Source organism: Geotrypetes seraphini, chromosome 3, assembly GCF_902459505.1.
Source record: "Geotrypetes seraphini chromosome 3, aGeoSer1.1, whole genome shotgun sequence".
Classification (NCBI taxonomy): Eukaryota; Metazoa; Chordata; class Amphibia; order Gymnophiona; family Dermophiidae; genus Geotrypetes; species Geotrypetes seraphini.
The window spans coordinates 185,147,852-185,165,934 of NC_047086.1; the positions used below are offsets into that span (position 1 = coordinate 185,147,852).

An 18,083-nucleotide genomic window follows, 5' to 3' on the forward strand; every position below is an offset into this window, starting at 1 on the left:
TGGCAATCTGAATGAGATTAGTTTAATTTAGTTGCATTGTTTATCAATGATGGGGGCCAAAAAATATGCCAAGATATCTTAGTTTAGTGTCTTTTCCATATGAAATTATATTGCTCACTCTCCATTTTGACTTACAGGCAATTTAGTGGTAGAATCTCCATTTTGGATTACATTTGTATTCAGACAAAGTCAAATATCATTGAATGGTCTCCAATAAAGAAGGAATTGAGGAAGGAGTAGTATAAATAAGGATGTCATCTACATACACTGAATAATGAACGATGGTAGATCCATTGTGAATGCCTTGTATAGCACAGTTACTTACCATAACAGTTGTTATCCAGGAACAACAGGCAAATATTCTCAACATGTGGTTGACGTCATCCATGGAGCCCTGTAGCAGACAGCCTCGCAAGCAGACTTGCTTGAAGAACTTTCAAAAAATTTGCGAGTGCTGCACTGCGCATGCGCGAGTGCCTTCCCGCCAAACGTAGGTCGTGCGTCTCCTCTGAGGTACCTCAGTTCAGATAGCTAGCTAAGAAGCCAACCAGGGGAGGTGGGTGGATTGTGAGAATATCTGCCTGCTGTCCCTGGATAACACCTGTTATGGTAAGTAACTGCTTTATCCCAGGACAAGCAGGCAGCATATTCTCAACATGTGGGTGACCTCCAAGCTAACCAGAATGAGATGGTGGGAGCATTGGCAAATTAGGAGAATAAATGTTGTAAAACTGCCTGGCCAACATGGCCATCCCATCTGGAGAAAGCATCCAGACAATAATGAGAGGTGAATGTATGAATCGAGGACCAAGTGGCAGCCTTGCAGATTTCCTCAATAGGAGTTGATCTCAGGAAAGCTACAGAAGCTGCCATAGCTCTGACTTTATGGCCCATGACTCGACCCTGCAGAGGGAGACCAGCCTGAGCATAGCAGTCATCCAGTTGGAGATGGTTCGCTTGCAAACAGGATGCCCCAACTTATTTGGATCAGAGATGAAAAGTTGAGGAGCAGTTCTGTGAGGTTAAGTGCGTTGCAAGTAGAAAGCCAAAGCATGTTTACAGTCCAGAGTATGAAGAGCTGTTTCTCCAGGATGAGAATGAGGCTTTGGAAAAAACACTGGAAGAATAATGGATTGATTGAGATGAAATTCTGAAACCACTTTAAAGTAAGAATTTAGGATGAGTACTGAGGACCACCTTGTCATGATGGAATACTGTGAAAGGTGAATCTGCCACTAGAGCTTGTAGCTCACTGACTCGTCTAGCAGAGGTGAGCTCAATGAGAAAAACCACTTTCCAAGTGAGAAATTTAAGATGAGCCAAATCTATTGGTTCAAAAGGAGGCTTCATCAATTGAGCAATAAGAACATTGAGATCCCAAACCACTGGAGGTGACTTGAGAGGTGGATTGACATTGAAAAGCCCTTTCATAAATCTGGAATCCACAGGATGAGCAGACAGGGGTTTCCCTTCGATAGGCTGATAAAAAGCAGCAATTGCACTGAGGTGGACTCTAATGGATGTGGATTTGAGGCCAGATTGAGATAAGTGCAGCAGGTAATCCAAAACCAAAGACAAGGAGGTAGATTGCGGCTCCTTGTGATGAATAGTACACCAAGCAGAGAATCTAGTCCATTTCTGGGTGTAACACTGCCTAATGGATGGCTTCCTGGAAGCCTCTAGAATGTCCTGTACAGATTGAGAGAACTGTATAGTGGCAGTTAGGTTGAGAGGTACCAAGCTGTTCAGGTGTAAAGACTGTAGGTTGGGATGAAGCAGAGACCCTTGACTCTTGGTAGAAGTAGAGGCTCCTTGCTGCTGAGTTGTAGAAGGGAGTACCATGGTTGTCTGGGCCACCGAGAAGCTATCAGAATCATGGAGGCATGCTCCTTCTTGAGTTTGACAATTTTTCTAAAATGTTTGTTGTTTTTTTTTTTTCAGTTTTTGGACCAGATATTTTAAATCTGATCTGTACTAGTTTAAGTACAGGTACCCTTCCAAAAGTATGGAAGGAAGCAGTTATTCATCCCATAATTAAAGACTAAACAATCTGTTCACAAGAGGTTTCAAACTATCGACCTATTTCAAACATTCCATTCTTGGCAAAGCTTATAGAAAAGATAGTTTCCCGCCAAATCTCAGATTTCGAAGAACAAACAAAAGTGCTCCATCCAAACCAAACCGGATTCTGGCAACATCCACAGAACTTTCACTTATTGAGTTGACCATTAAAATTCTCTATCACTATCAGTCTGTCTTACTTATCTCTTTAGACCCATCATCGGCATTTGAAACGATAGACCATAAGCTTCTTCTGTCTCATCTATGTGAAATTGGTATTAAAGACCAGGTCTTGGACTGGTTTTCATCTTTTTTTACAGATTGTTCTTCCAAGGTAGTATTTAATTCTACATCGTCTGATTTATTTACAACTGATTATGGGATCCCTCGGGGTTCCATTTTATCTCCCTTACTTTTCAATATTTTTCTGGCCCCCCCTTTTAACATTAAGGCAATCTATCAGGGTTACAATGTTTGCTTATGCAGATGATGTCCAACTAATTCACCCGATAGATCTAAATAATCAATGAGAAATAAAGTTCATAAACCAAAAACTGGAAAAGATTAAGTTCTGGTTGGACTTACATATGCTCTCGCTGAACATTGAAAAATCCAAAGTAATGATTTTTCCCAATAAGGAAGGACTTTCTATGCAGACACCTCTTAAATTCAAGTCTCAATCTATTAAAACCATATCTTCACTTAAATTACTTGGAGTAACTTTTGATAATAAATTTAATTATCATCTTCATATCAGTACAGTGGTCCAACGTTGCTTTTATCGGCTACCTATGATCAGATCATTATCCAAATTATTAGATGCCGCATCTTTGAACATTTTGATTCATTCACTCGTGATTTCGTGCATTGATTATTGTAATGCCCTTTATAAAGGTATAACCAAAAAAGAAATACGAAGACTTCAGATAATATAGAACACCGCCGTAAAGATTATATTCAATGCAAAGAAATCCGACCATGTTACCCCCTGTTGCAAGAAACATAGAAACGTGGAGGGGCATAATAAAAAAAAAACGTCTAAGTCCCCTTTTGGCCTAAGTCCTTAAACGTTCGAAGCAGGGAAAGTGTCCATAACCAAAACAAACGTGCGCGTTCGCGGGCAGGGGGGCGATGCCGGTTCAAGGGCGGGGGGACTCGCATATCAATTCAACGCTCAGTTTGCGAGTCATGATTTGTGAAAATGTTTTGCTCGTCTTGCAAAACACTTGAAATCACATTACTCGCAAACTGATGTTTGACTGTACATAATTATAACAGCATTTGGGGTGCATATGAAATTTGGATTAACTCAATAAGTAGGATCCAAGATGGCCACGGTCGTGGTTCACTGAGCAACCGCCCGCAAAACCTTACCTTTGAAAACTTTTTTTTCTGGCGTTTCACGCTGTAGAACTTTGACCATGCCAAAGAGGAGGGGAAAGGGGACCTCGCGGCGTCCCGGAATAGCCTCCTCTGGCAACATTGAGGAGTTGCTGAGACGGATGCAAGGCGCCATTGGAGCGTCGGTGTCGCCCCCGGCTGAGACACTTCCTGGCAACGGACTGGAGGCGTCTCTTCGGGCTCATGAGATCTCGCTGAGCCCCGACGTGAGAATCCCTCCTCCCAACCCTCGAGCCGCCAGTTCCCCGGGAGTGGGGAGGCAGCCGGAAGTCGGCATGAGCTCCCTCCCAGAGGCTGCAGGGAACGGCGAGATGAACATCGACTCAGGCTCGCACGGATTGCAGCAGAGCCTGAGTGCATATGAGGATATTACAACGCTGGGGTCAACCCTGACACAGGAGGAACGGAGAGGAGAGGATCCTTTAGCTGGTGAGCCTAATCTATCACTATCAAATTTGCAGACTTTTAATATTGTAAAGCCCCAAGAAGTTACACTGGAGGCTTTGTGGGATTTGATTGTCAATTTGGCTAGAACAGTAAATACTAATCATCTTCAAATAGAGGGGAAAATAAAAACTCAAGAGAAAGAAGTTCTTCAGATAAAACAAGACCTGGGAGAATCAAAATTAGATATCCAGAGTATTAAAGATCAACTTAAATCTTCCAAGTTGCTTCAGGACACTTTAATTAAGGATAATATAAATCTAAGAAGGAAGATAGAGACATTTGAAAATTTCTCTAGGAATAATAATTTAAGATTGATTAATTTTCCACGAATTTCAACAGTGACTCCAAGAGAAATGTTAAAACGGTATTTGCTGGAGATATTGGAAGTATCGGAAGATTCATTGCCTCCTTTCACCCAGGTCTATTATTTACCTAATAAAAATCAGGATCTTCAAGAAAAAACTCAGGGACCAATTGATGTATCTGCTTTACTTGAACTATCTGATAAAGAAGTTGCAATACCTGCTACATTGATTGTGACCTTGGCTATTACGTTGGATAAGAATTGGCTTTTGAGACTTTTCTTCAAAAATAAAGAGAAAAAGTTTCTTGATTTAAAGATACAGATGTTCCCAGATTTGGCAAGAGATACACAAAGACGTAGAAAAGAGTTTCTATTATTAAAACCTGGAGTTTTGGCTCTTGGGGGAACTTTCTATCTTCGCCATCCCTGCAAATGTATAATTCAATATAATTCTCAGAAATATGTTTTCTTTGAGCCAAACCAGTTGACGGCCCTTCTCTCCTTGTCCCGCCTTGAGAAGGGGAAAGAATGAGGGCTTCAAGATACTAGACGCCTGAACATTAGTTAACCACGTATCAGTTATCTTTAATGAATAGTTCTTTGTTAATTCCATTTACATCATGGATCATAATGGTGGACTTGAGAGATTATACAAAAATTTGGTTTCTATGTAAAATTATGAGGTTTCTCTTTGTTCTTTTGTTGTAATCACTTTCTGTACAAGATTTATCTTGATTTGTTAATTTGAAATTCATAAATAAATAATTTAAAAAAAAAAGGAAATTTGGATTAACTTCCAAAAAGATAGTCCCATTGACCTTTAATAGTATTCCCCTCTTATACTTCTATACTTTATGAATCTGCTGCACACATCCTCTCACCGGGGTGGGAGGGGGGTGGGATGGGATGATTGTGATATAGTTGATATCATAAGTATTTTGATATTTTCAGTATTTATTATGAAATAAGATATACAATGGATTAACATATTGTTTTATGTATGAATACATAAGTCAGATGTTTTCTAATTGCATTAATTTCTCAATAAAAATTTAAAATTAAAAAAAAAAATTAAAGTGGACTGATGACTTTTTTTAAGTTGTTTAATAGTATTTTCAAGTTCGATGATTTCAGCATTAAGTTTCTTATTAAGCTTGTGATCTCTGTAGATTAAGTTGGCTGTAGGGGGTAAACTATCTATGTGGATAGTAATGTTGAAAAAATTGCTGGTGATATGCTCTTCAGTAAGAAGAGAGGGAGGGTCGGTGGAACTGGTAAGATTGGTTTGAAGAACAAGCCAAATGTTCACACATAATTGTGGAATCCTCTTTGAGTTGTGAAACTGTGTCTTTGACTTTTTCACCAAAAAGATTATCTCACAGACAGGGTTCATCAGTCAGTCTGTCATGGAGGTCTTCTCTGAGGTTCGATGCCTTAAGCCGTGTGCCGAGATGCAATCGCTACTGCTTCAGTTCGAGACATCATATCATATGCATCATAGTTAGTTTAAATGAGGTGGTAAGTTGACTCTTGAAGTGTAACATGTAAAGTTGGCACTTTGTCTGATGAGGCAGTCTCCAATTGTCGAAAGATGGAGTGTTGAAAATAGAGTATTTGGAGTTGATCAGCTATTATCTTGGAGGAAAGCATTGTGCCCTGGTAGACATTACGCCCCATGGCATCGAGTATACGATATACTTTTACTGGAGAATTACATTGTGTTTTTGTTGTTTTAGCCTTTTTGATAGCTGACTCTGAAACCAAAGAATAGTGAGGCAGTTGTTGAAGATCATGGCCAAGTGCCTTTTGAACTTTGTATTTTAATTCCAAACGTCTGGATGCTGTAGAAACAGATTGAGGTCTATGCCAGTTCTCCTGTTGAAGATCCTGTCATACTTGGTGTACTGGTAGAGCAATAAATTCCTTTGATGGGGTTTTACAGGACTGAAGAATAGCCTGAAAATCTTTTTTCCCTGCTATTGTAGAAGCTTGGTTAAGACTAAGGGGTCCTTTTATCAAGCCCATCTTTAAAAAGGGATCAAGAGGTGACCCGGGAAACTACAGACTGGTGAGTCTGACCTCGGTTCCGGGGAAAATGGCAGAAGCACTGATAAAAGAAAACATCGATGAACATTTTGAAAGAAACGAACTTCTGATAACCAGCCAACATGGTTTCTGCAAGGGGAGATCGTGCTTAACGAACTTATCACACTTCTTCGAAGGAATTAACAAACGGATGGACAGATGAGACCCCATAGACATCATATACCCAGATTTCCAAAAAGCCTTAGACAAGGTGCCTCATGAACGTTTACTCCGGAAACTGAAGAACCATGGGGTGGAAGGAGACGTACATAGATGGATCAGAAACTGGTTGGTGGGTAGGAAACAGAGGGTAGGAGTGAAGGGCCACTACTCGGATTGGAGGAGGGTCACGAGTGGTGTTCCGCAGGGCTCGGTGCTCGGGCCGCTGCTATTTAATATATTCATAAATGATCTAGAAACAGGGACGAAGTGTGAGATAATAAAATTTGCGGACGACACCAAACTATTTAGTGGAGCTCGGACTAAAGAGGACTGCGAAGAATTGCAAAAGGACTTGAACAAACTAGGGGAATGAGCGACGAGATGGCAGATGAAGTTCAATGTTGAGAAATGTAAAGTATTACATGTGGGAAGCAGAAACCCGAGGTACACCTATACGATGGGAGGGATCTTATTGAATGAGAGTACCCAAGAAAGGGACTTGGGGGTAATGGTGGACATGACAATGAAGCCAACGGCACAGTGCGCAGCAGCCACTAAGAGAGCAAATAGAATGCTAGATATAATCAAGAAGGGTATTACAATCAGAACGAAAGAAGTTATCCTGCCGTTGTATCGGGCGATGGTGCGCCCGCATCTGGAGTACTGCATCCAGTACTGGTCGCCGTACCTAAAGAAGGATATGGCATTACTCGAGAGGGTTCAGAGGAAAGCGACACATCTGATAAAAGGGATGGAAAACCTTTCATACGCTGAGAGATTGGAGAAACTGGGTCTCTTTTCCCTGGAGAAGAGGAGACTTAGAGGGGATATGATAGAGACTTACAAGATCATGAAAGGCATAGAGAGAGTAGAGAGGGACAGATTCTTCAAACTTTCAAAAAATAAGAGAACAAGAGGGCATTCGGAAAAGTTGAAAGGGGACAGATTCAAAACGAATGCTAGGAAGTTCTTCTTTACCCAACGTGTGGTGGACACCTGGAATGCGCTTCCAGAGGACGTAATAGGGCAGAGTACGGTACTGGGGTTTAAGAAAGGATTGGACAATTTCCTGCTGGAAAAGGGGATAGAGGGTTATAGATAGAGGATTACTGCACAGGTCCTGAACCTGTTGGGCTGCCGCGTGAGCGGACTGCTGGGCACGATGGACCTCAGATCTGACCCAGTGGAGGCATTGCTTATGTTCTTAAGCTGTGGTAGGGGTTTAATGCGCATTAAACCGCCTGACGCACTAGCCACTAATGCCTGCATTGAGCAGGCATTAGTTGTTTAGCCAGCCACGGGGATTAGCGTGTGATGAAATGTCCGACGCGCTAACCCCGCTAGCGCGGCTTGATAAAAGGACCCCTAAGTAAGGTGGACACTTTCTGTAAGAATTTGGGATCAGAATATCCTCCGCTTGTTCTGGTTGCTGAGGTGGATCTATGTGAGAAATAGGATCCTGATCCTGGTGGAGTGCTTGAGGATCTGCAGGATCAAGCCACCCTGGGGATAAGGCTGGATCATGTGGTGGAGAAGCACAAATAGAGGTCCTAGGACTTTAGTGAAGGTCCTGGTGGATTGAAAAGGACTCAGGGAGGAAAGCATCTGGTATAGGAGGTTGTTCTATGCACTGGGCATTGCTGAACCTCTTCCTGAGGGGTTAGTGGCACAGGGGTAGGTTGCTGTAATAATGCAGCACTATACTGCATAAACTGCTGTAACAGAAAAAATTAGATACTGTAGAAATAGAATCTTGCCCTGGGGGAAAAGTTGCTGGCACCAGGAGAGGCATGGAAGGCCGTTTTGATGGAACAGGGTCCTGCTCAGAGGATACCTGGGAGGCAAGCCGTTTAGTTTTAGAGTAAGCTTTAAGGATTTTGTAGGTTTACCTACATCCTGAAGAGTCTCCTGCTCTGGGCTTGGAGAGGACCGCGAGGCTGAAATTGAGCCCATGGGAGCCTTTCCTGGTTTACCTTTTAGACGTGCAGCAGAAGTAGTGTCCTTATCTGTGCCGTGAGCTGCAATAGTGGAAGCCAATGGAGAAGGAGTTACACATCTCTCTAATACCTTTTTTTAAAAAGGTTGTTAAAGTCCGCTTTGGGTACCCCTTTTTTTTTTTTTTAGAAACGGTCACAAAAAGAAATGTCTAACATGTTTATATATATATATATTTTTTTTTTTTTCCCCAAGAGAGAGAGTCAAAGAGAGGAGAAAGCTGTGACTTGTCAGGAGCAGAAGAAAAAATTAATGAACCAAGGGGAGGGGCTCCGGAGGCTGTGCACCCTGCATGTGCTCAGTAAGTTTTAAAACCTTACTATACCTAGAGGAGAGCACAGACACTCAAACTCAGTCAGAGGACTTCATCTTCAAGTGTGCCTGCATTTCCCCTGCTTGTCTCCAGAGAAAGGAAACCAGAGGTAGCTTGCTGCTGGGGACATAAGCCACAGAAATGGCCACATGAATCCATCGGGCGATCAGTCATAGATGCCAGTTGATTACGCAGAGGTGGAGCAATCAGGACAAAGAGGAGATCAGATATCCAAAAATCATTAGTCCTCTTTAAAAGTGGAGCAAGACTCTCTTGACGTCCAACTTGCGAAAGATCTGCTCCGTTTGCTTCGAGCCTGTGGAATGAAATGCATGTAAACGAACCTTCTGGGTGACATGGAAAGCAGAAAATAACTTTGGTAAAAAGGAAGGAACAATACGAAGAACAACTCCAGTATCTTGTAATGAGGAGAAAAGGTCTCTGCATAAAGGAGCTTGAAGCTCTGAAATACACCGTGCCAACAAAGGCAACCAGAAAGAGAGGCCTGAGCATCAGATCCAGAAGAGTAGCAGCCTTAAGTGGCTTGAATAGGGCTTCCACAAGGCTATGGTGTGTAAGGTGTGCTGGATTTAGTAAATGGCACTGAAAACAGGTGCCAGTAAAAATCAGAACTTAGCACTATTCTAGAAAGGGTGTTCTGGTCTGAGCATTCTTTATAGAATAGCATCTTTGGGGGATTTGCATTAGAGAATGACACAGGGGAAAAATCTATCCGCGTCACCAGACCACCGTCCCCTTCACCGCCCTGTTCCCCACCGCCCCTTCACCGCCTTGTCTCCGCCGTCCCCTTCACTGCCCCGCAGCATCCACCCTTCCCTCTGGCATCCCTTGCACAGTCTGTGCATCTCTCTCCCTCCCCCTTACCTTCACGGCATGTTTTAAGGTTTCAGTCTTGTTAAAAGCTGCCGGAGTGTTCGTGCAGTCACATGCGTGTGTGGGCGGAAGTGTCTCTGATACAACTGGAAGTTGCGTCAGAGAAGTATCCACCCACACACGCGATTGCACGTACGCGCCGGCAGCTTTCAACAAGACTGAAACCTTAAAGTGAAGGCAAGGGGGAGGGAGATAGATAGATTCGGGTGGGTAGGAAGGAGGGAGGGGGACTGCGCGCGATCCCTCCCTTAACTGCGGGGTCAAGGCCATTCACTGCTCCACAGGGCGGTGGATGGCCTAGTGCCCGTACCTGCGGTGAGCACCTTTCCCCCCTCCACCGTTTTGGCGGGTTACCCGCCGCTAGCCGTGGGTAACATCCACCGTGTCATTCTTTAATTTGCATACCCTTACACCAACTGCAACCTGGTATAAATTGTGGTGTGCAAGTTGGGTGTGGATCCTTGGAATGCTGTAACCCTGCATGCATCTTTTGGGAATGCCCCTATCCCCTTTTTGGTTATGCATGAGAGAATTTGGGTGGACCTTTATAGAAACAAGGGAAGCCAATTCTGTATGCCAATTTATGTCAGTAATTGCTTCTAATAGCCAATTATTGATTTTTAATGGTTTATAATTAATTTATTTGTACATGGATCTCAGGTTCACATGCAGTTGTGTCATTTATAGAATTTGGGGGGTAAGTGACTTGACCAAAGTCACAAAGAGTTGCAGGGGGGCAGGAAAGTATTGTAGAAATTGAGGGAGAATTCCTTTTATTTTTAAATAAAATATACAATTTACACATTAACTTTAAAGCAGAATAGGTGTCTAGCTATTTACAAACTTGATTATGCTGTTGGGAGAAACTCTCTGCTTTTCGTAAAAAGAATAGGAGCTGCTGTTAAAGATAGTTGGAGCTGAAAATGGTTAGAAAAAAGTGGGCAAGGTGAAGGAGTTACGGATATAAAGTGAGGGGTTTGGTGGGGATATAACTGATGCTAATACTGTATCTTCATTTGATTAAGAAAAACTATCAGTACAGTTGATAATTTGTAAGAATAGATCTGGTGTTAAAATAAGAGGGAATGTAAACAACCTTGAACCTTTAATTCAAATTTGGAAAATTAATTCTAAATGCTAAAAAAAAAAACCCTCAACTCATTAACTCTTGAAGATTAGACCTGCCCACTTGAAAACACTGCAGATTACTCAACACAGATAATCCAAAAGACGGTATATTAGGCATACTAAAAGTTGCATCTCATTGAGCTGTGCTGTGGAATGAATGATCCGCGATTGATCTTGTACTAAAGGCCACCCCCCCCCCCCCCCCCAAGTTTTGGCCAGCCGAGATCATCCTTTTTCGTTTTCTCACTAAGTTTTGGCTGGTTGTTTTTCCACTGTAAAATTCTTCCCTCAATTTATCGAGACTGTGTGCTGCTTTTCTTAAAAGAGTATTTTACATATAGTGCACATATGAAAAGATTTGAGAAGGCTAAACTTCCTATGCACGAAGCAGACGCATGATGGACCTTTGCCCATAATCAAGGCGACGCCTTTGTGAAAGGCTTGCTGGGAATATCCCTCCAAAATGTCCCTCCACACAAAATGGAAGGTCCGCCAGCCACGCCAAGGCTTACTGACACTCTATCATCGGATATATTTCTACTTTCCTCCTACAGTTTCGCTGATTACGTACTAATCTCAGTCCTAGTTACCTCATTCTCATCTTGTTTCTCCTCCCCTCGCCCTTGCTTACTTCCAGTTTTAGGAGGCGTCTCCCCCCCCCCCTGAATCCAGTATTGTAATAGGCGGCGGCCGGCTAGCCCTCCTTCTACATAGGGGCCCGGCTGTGTATCGCTGGTTCCTGCTTCCGGCGAGGGCGGGTTGAAAGCTGCGCGCGCCTCCTTCTACCCCTCCTAGAACAGCAGAGGCAGCAGCCGTAGCAGCAGAAGGCGCAGCGCCTGAGTCCCTCCCGCCGCCGCCATTCCTCGCCCGCCCGGTTCTCTCTCCCTCTCCCTCCCGACCTCCGGTGCTTCCCACCCTCCCCGTCTTTCCTTCCCCGGTCTCCCTCCCTCCCTCCTTCCTTTCTCCCGCCAGGTAAGGACAGAGTTCTTTCCACCCTCGCGCCTGCGTGGGCCCGCGCGCGCGCGGCCTACACCAGTGGCCACAACAACAGGCCTAGTCAGCGCGCGCTGCGCAGGCGGGCCCCGGCCTCGGCCTCGTGCTTTGCTGCTTCAATCCTCTGCCAACTAGATTCTAAGAATTAGCGCGCTACTCTCTTAATTTATATGTTTCTGAAGTCTAACCTGCTGTTCTGTAGTCGAGAGCGAATTTTAACGATACTAACTGGAAACTAGTTTCGAAAAGCGCGGGAGAAGATGTTGAGCTCTGGAGGTGGCCATAGGCCACCCCCTTCTCTCTCTTTATGCCGTCGTGTTCTGTTTGCTCTCTCTTCTTAAGCCTATTAAGTCGAAGACCTGCGGCCTTTTGGCACTATTTCACGCTTTCTTGCCTCTTATTAAGGAGGCGTCGGTTCCTTCATGGTCACTAGCAGGCGCTCGCTCCTTACCGCTCTTCCATTTTCGGGGGTTTTTTCCCCCTCATTTATCGCCGAAATGGCTGGAAACACGATATTTTTTATTTTTTTGCGATGGGGTATAACTCTTTCTAAACAAGTTTTTTGCTTTCTTATCTCCCCCCCCCCCTTAAAAACAGAACTGTGGTATTCTGTTCTGTTCTTGCCTTTGCCCAATAAAGAAATATTATACTAAAAAAAACAAAACAGAACTGTGGATATCTTTACAGGTTTTAATCAGGGGAGTGCTAAATCTTTTAGTACAATGGGATGTAGGGTAGCTGTCCTGGTTTTGTTCATGAGTGTGGCTAGGTTGGAAATAGGCCACTGGGAAGCTCGAGCTATTTCATTCTCTTGAATGGCTTTGTTTTAAGCTGTAGTTGCATTTTAGACTTTGTTCAGAAACTACACAAACAAGTGGGTAGATAGAAATGGTTTCTGACAGGACAGGGACAAAGTTAAAAGAATCAAGATAAAAATGTATAGGTAGACTGTGGAGCATGACAAACGGGTAGTGGGCCTTCTAGCATCTGTCTGAACCTCAACATTTTCATAAAGCTTTTTGTAAAGATTTTACACCCCTTTCAATAGTAACAGTAGATAGTCAACACTGCTCAAAGATAATGTTGAAACAATCTTAATGGCAGTTTAGGTAACTAATCTGTTACTTTAACAAACTATCTCCTACCTCTCTGGTTTGTAGGATGTTTAGGAATTTGACGTTCCTAGAGGCATTAACTATTATAGTATAGATGAGTTTTTACCTTTACTTGGAAGTTAACTAAAATTTCAAAGGCGTGGGAAATCGTTTCCATTCTGTACGTACAAAACTACTGACAGAAAACAAACCAATTAGTCTGGTTTTACAAAGTCTATACAAATTTCTTGTATTCCTGGATGTAAGTTTTTCTTTTAAGAAATTATTGCAGTGTTAGGTGCTATTCTGGTGATGGATCTTGGAATCTTGATTCCTCCTCTGTTCCCCAATTTCCATGAAAAAGTGGGGTTATGAGTTAAGCTTTTTAAAGATAGAAAGTGCTTGGTGAGACTTGTGGTATCATTTTGGTCATGAACTGAAATGCCTGAAACACTCAGCATCATCGGTGTTCCATAGGCTTGGAATATCAGGTCTGTCGTCTGAGTTTTTTGAATGTGCTCATTTCCATTTCTTTTTTACACTGTTCATAGGATATGTTCACTTAAAAACAAACAGGACGGCAGATACAGGCCAAATGGCCCATTCAGTCTTCTCCACAGCATCCACTAGCTCCTCTTATCCTTAAAAGATCACATGTGCCTACCACACTATCTTGAATTCAGATTCGTCTTCATCTCCATCACCTCCACTGGAGGAGATTATTCCATGCAACTTACCACCCTTTCTATAAAGTATTTTCTTACAATACTCCTGAGTCTATCACCTCTTAACTTTATCCTGTACCCTATCCTTCCAGAGTTTTTTGTGTGGGTTTTTTTTTTTTTCTCATTTGAAAAACTTGTATACATTTAGTCTTGTCTCCATTTGTTTTTTTGACAAAGACCACTAACTAGTTTTATAGCAGCCTTCTGGACTGACTCCATCCTATTTATATCTCTTTGAAGGTGTCTCCAAAATAACAGTATTCCAAATGGGGCCTCACCAGAGACACTACTGTCCATTCCTCTCCTTATGCACTTAAGCATACTCCTGACTTTGACAGTCGCCTTTTCTACCTGTTTGCCACCCTGAAATCAATCATCAGACACAATTGCTCCCAAGTCCTGCTCTTCCGTACACAGTCGTTCTTCACCTCCTATACTATACAGTGCTATAGAAGATGTCAGATTAGATAATTAATAGCTCTTCTTCTTTTAACATAACATAGATTCTTATATACCTCAACTACCTCACAATTAGCAGTATGCCAGAATGAGGCAGTTTTGTACTTTCTGGAGGCGTTTTTATTCATTGGATTAACTTTCCTGTGTACCATGCCAGGCATTAAACTCGCTCATGTCAGTCAGTATGTTTGGAAATGGAAGATGAGCACAAGGCTTTTACCCATTGAGCCAAAGCAGCTTCCAGTATGTTTAGAGATGATTGGTCTTGTTCTTTGAGGGTTTTCCTGCTAGAACTCCATGGAATTATATCTTGATATTTTCAGCACTGTTTTGAACAGTGCTTCATTCCTTCAGTTCCCAAATCTTACTTCAACAAGAGCTACAATTCTGCTGTGTTTCCTTGAAAATAAGACACTGTCCTATATTAATTTTGGGAAAATGCACTAGGTCTTATTTTCAGGGAAACATGGTATCCAGTTTACTCCCGGGTCTCCCCTTTCACCTTATTCTAATGTCCCCCCATTCCAGAACTTCCTTTTAACTGAAGGATGCCTCACTCCTGTGCATTTATATTGAAGGTATTCAATCATCCCCTTGTGCCTTTCTTCCCAAATATACATCCAGGTATCCCTCCCCCATCCCCTACCATGCACCTCCTGACCCATCTCTCCCTCCCATTCAAACCCCGCCGACTGCGAGACCCAAAATACTTTCTTGCAAAAGGCAGCACCAGCAGCAATCTAGACAGGCTGCTTCATGTCCTGTATGCCGCATCAATGATGTCATCAGCAATGTGGCACATGGAACACCCCGCAGGAGAAGGCTGTGAAGCAGTCTGTCTAGATTGCTGCTTATGCTGCCGTTTGCAAGAAGGTATTTCGGTCTCGCGGTTGGCGGGGTTCGGATGGAAGGGAGAGATGGAATGGTCAGTGGGGGGAAGCGCTGCTACCAGCAACTAGGGCTTATTTTCAGGGAAACACTGTAGTAGGTAGAATTCCAAGAGAACTGGCAAACAAATCATTACGTTTATCATTCTGTCAGTGCCAGCGTTCTGTATGTATTTATGCTTTTTGTAAAATTGATGGATGTTACTTTGCACTATAAGGCCCCTTTCCTTTTTAGTAGGGTCAGAGTGAGATTTGTAAGTACTTCCAGCATGCTTGGACTGAGTATTTCTGGTACCAGGGCTGTGTTGGAGCTTTGGGGGGTGTTTGGAAAAGGACATAATTGTCCCATTATGTGCATGAAGAGTGACGTGTTAGTCAAGTTTGCTTGAGGTGACAGGTCTTTCTAGGTGTTCTGAAACAAAAATGTGGTATTTAAGGCTTTTTGAATTTGGTGCAACTGCAATTGGGTAATTACTTTAGTTGTGCTTTTTAGGTAGAAATTGCTTTCTAATGTGCTGATCTGGGATGATTCTCAGGTGCTCAGTTAAGAGAATCTCATCTCTAGTAAGGGCTAGAAATGTTCAGAACATCTCTGTGCTGGTTCTGTTCAACTGTGTATTGCCATGTTGTGACCTTTGATCCACAAATTTTTTTTCTAGTCTCATCAATCCTGTGACCAAAGATCTGACCATTGATAGAAGCCTGACTACAAACCTGAACCAAACATGGATACTGGTGTGATCGAAGGCGGTTTAAATGTCACGCTTACTATCCGACTGCTTATGCATGGCAAGGTACAATGCATGTGCTCTTTAAATGGCTGTGAGGTGGTTGAATTCAGGTCCATGTGGTTAGCTTTTCATAGCTGCCTGACTTACCATTCAGGAGGTGATAAGGATATGAAGTTTCCTTTTCAGTGTAAAACATTGTGTGTATTTATTACATACACGGTGTTTCTCCACAAATAAGAGTGTCTTACTTTGGGTCCAAAAAATGCATTAGAGCTTATTTTCGGGGGTTGTCTTTTTTTCATGTACGACATTCTCTCCCTTCCTCTCCTCCACTCCAATACTTCCTCTTTCTCCCCCCCATATGTGCAGCATCTTTCCTCCCCTCTCACCATCCCCTTGTGCAGCATCTTTCTATCCCTCCCTTTCATCCCTCTGTGCAGCAGAACCCCACCGACCCTCCTACTGTGAGACTGACATACCTCTGTTCCAAGGTCTCCAAAAATAGCAGCGGTAGGAGCGCTCTGAACGGGCTGCTTCATGGCCTTCCCTCTGCAGCATCTTTCTATCCCTCTCTCCCATCCCCCTGTGTAGTAGAACCCCACTGACCCTCCCACAGTGACGTGGCAGAGGGAAAGCCCAGCGGGGAAGACCATGAAGCAACCTGTTCAGAGCGCTGCCACTGCTACTGGTTTAGGAGGCCTCAGAGCAGAGGTATGTCAGATCTCACAGGGGTGGGGGTCGCTGAATTGACTAGTTTTTTTTGTGTTTTTTCTTGGGGGGGGGGGTGAATCAGGCAGCACTAGTGTCGGGGATGGTTTTGGGAACTTCAGGGGTCAATCTTAACTAGGGCTTATTTATAGGGTAGGGTTTTTATTAGGAGCATCTTTAAAAATCATGGTAGGGCTTATTTTTGGGGAAATAGTGTGTGTACACTCATACACAATAGGAATTTATAATAAAACAAATGGCTATTTAGACTGCCATTTAATTGGTATGATCTCGCATGTCTTACAGTATATCCGCTATAATAAAACCCGTGGCGCGCATGCACACTTCAAATCCCGTGTGTCCGTGATCCGTGCCACGCAAGCGCAGTGCCTGCCTCAGCTAATTTCCTGCCCCGATCTCAGATGCCGGCTGCCTTTTTGCCTTCTGAATACGCTGCCAGAACGCCTCTTCTTCTCATCCTCGGACAAGCAGCGGCAGCAGTCGTGGTTTCATCAAGCAGCCATGGGGCATTTGCTAAGCTGGCCCACTTTGATGAGGTGGGCCGGTCTAGCAAAAGCCCCAAGGCTGCCTGGCCTAGCAGATGCTGGACAGGGAGGAGGGAAGGGAGATGGGGTACTACTGGACAAGGGGGAGGTAAAAGGAAGGGAGAAGGGCTGCACTGGACAGGGGGAGGTAAAAGGAAAGGAAAAGGGCTGCTGCTGGACAAGGGGTGCAGGGAAGGGGTGCTGCTGGACCAGGGAGGTAAAAGGAAGGGAGAAGGGCTACTTCTGGACAGGGGGAGCAGGGACGGGGTGCTGCTGGACAGGGGGGAGAGACAGAAAAAGACAAACAGGGGGCAGGGAGAGAGAAAGAGACATACAGAAAAAGAAAGAAAGAAATGCCTAAGTCTACACATCTATTCTAGCACCTGTTAATGTAACAGGCTAAAAAACTAGTGAAGAATAAAACTGTAGAGAACAGTGACTGCTGCAGCAACCCTGGCAGTATACAATTTAAAAAATATATTTTTAAAGTTTGAAAAGGAAAGGTGCTGTTGGGATTTTCCTATGATAAGAAAACCCCAATCTCTCCCACCCACAATCCACAGGAACTTCAATAAACACAGAAGTCTGTACCCCACATCATCCCACAGATGCTGAGATTCAGGTAAAGGGACCCCCAAATGCTGGACTGAAAAAAAAGCCTTTATTTCCTATAGCGTTTTTACTGCTAGCTGTAAATATAGTGCCAGGCCATGCCACTGAAGCTGTAAATGGTCATATGAACAGGGCTTGCAAACTAAACCTCTCGTCATCAGGGTCGAGTTGGGACAGTCATCCTATGCCTTATTTGGTGCAGTAGTCTTGTCACGTGACTTGATGTGTTGCTTGGTATTTTTATGCTTTTCTGCCACCTTGGTTACTATTTGTGGGTTTTTTTAACTTGCAGGAAGTTGGCAGCATCATTGGGAAGGTGAGACTTATTTTCTTTGTCTTGTATGCTTTATTTCTAATGCTATGCCATATAATTAAAAAAAAATTTCCCCTTTTTACACAGAAAGGAGAATCTGTGAAGAAAATGAGAGAAGAGGTATGCTTTAAGGAAGCAGAAGGTGGTTTTTACATTAACGGGGAATATTTCTATGGGAAAGCAGCAAGACACTTTCACAGAATGCATGTTGTGCTTTAGACCCCTT

At 43.3% G+C, this 18,083-nt stretch overlaps 1 protein-coding gene across 5 annotated transcripts in view; it reads left to right on the top strand.

Annotated features, from left to right (window-relative positions):
- Positions 1–11,543: 11,543 nt before the first annotated feature.
- Positions 11,544–18,083, top strand: part of PCBP2 (poly(rC) binding protein 2) — a 182,214-nt gene continuing 175,674 nt past the window's right edge. The window contains exons 1-4 of one of the 5 annotated variants that reach the window (XM_033938356.1): positions 11,544–11,762; positions 15,608–15,742; positions 17,837–17,860; positions 17,945–17,977. In XM_033938356.1, the coding sequence (XP_033794247.1) occupies positions 15,674–15,742; positions 17,837–17,860; positions 17,945–17,977 (126 nt within the window). In that variant the 5' untranslated portion in view covers positions 11,544–11,762; positions 15,608–15,673. The remainder of the gene's footprint in view (positions 11,763–15,607; positions 15,743–17,836; positions 17,861–17,944; positions 17,978–18,083) is intronic. The other 4 variants (XM_033938357.1, XM_033938359.1, XM_033938358.1 and 1 more) reach the window with 4 other exon arrangements.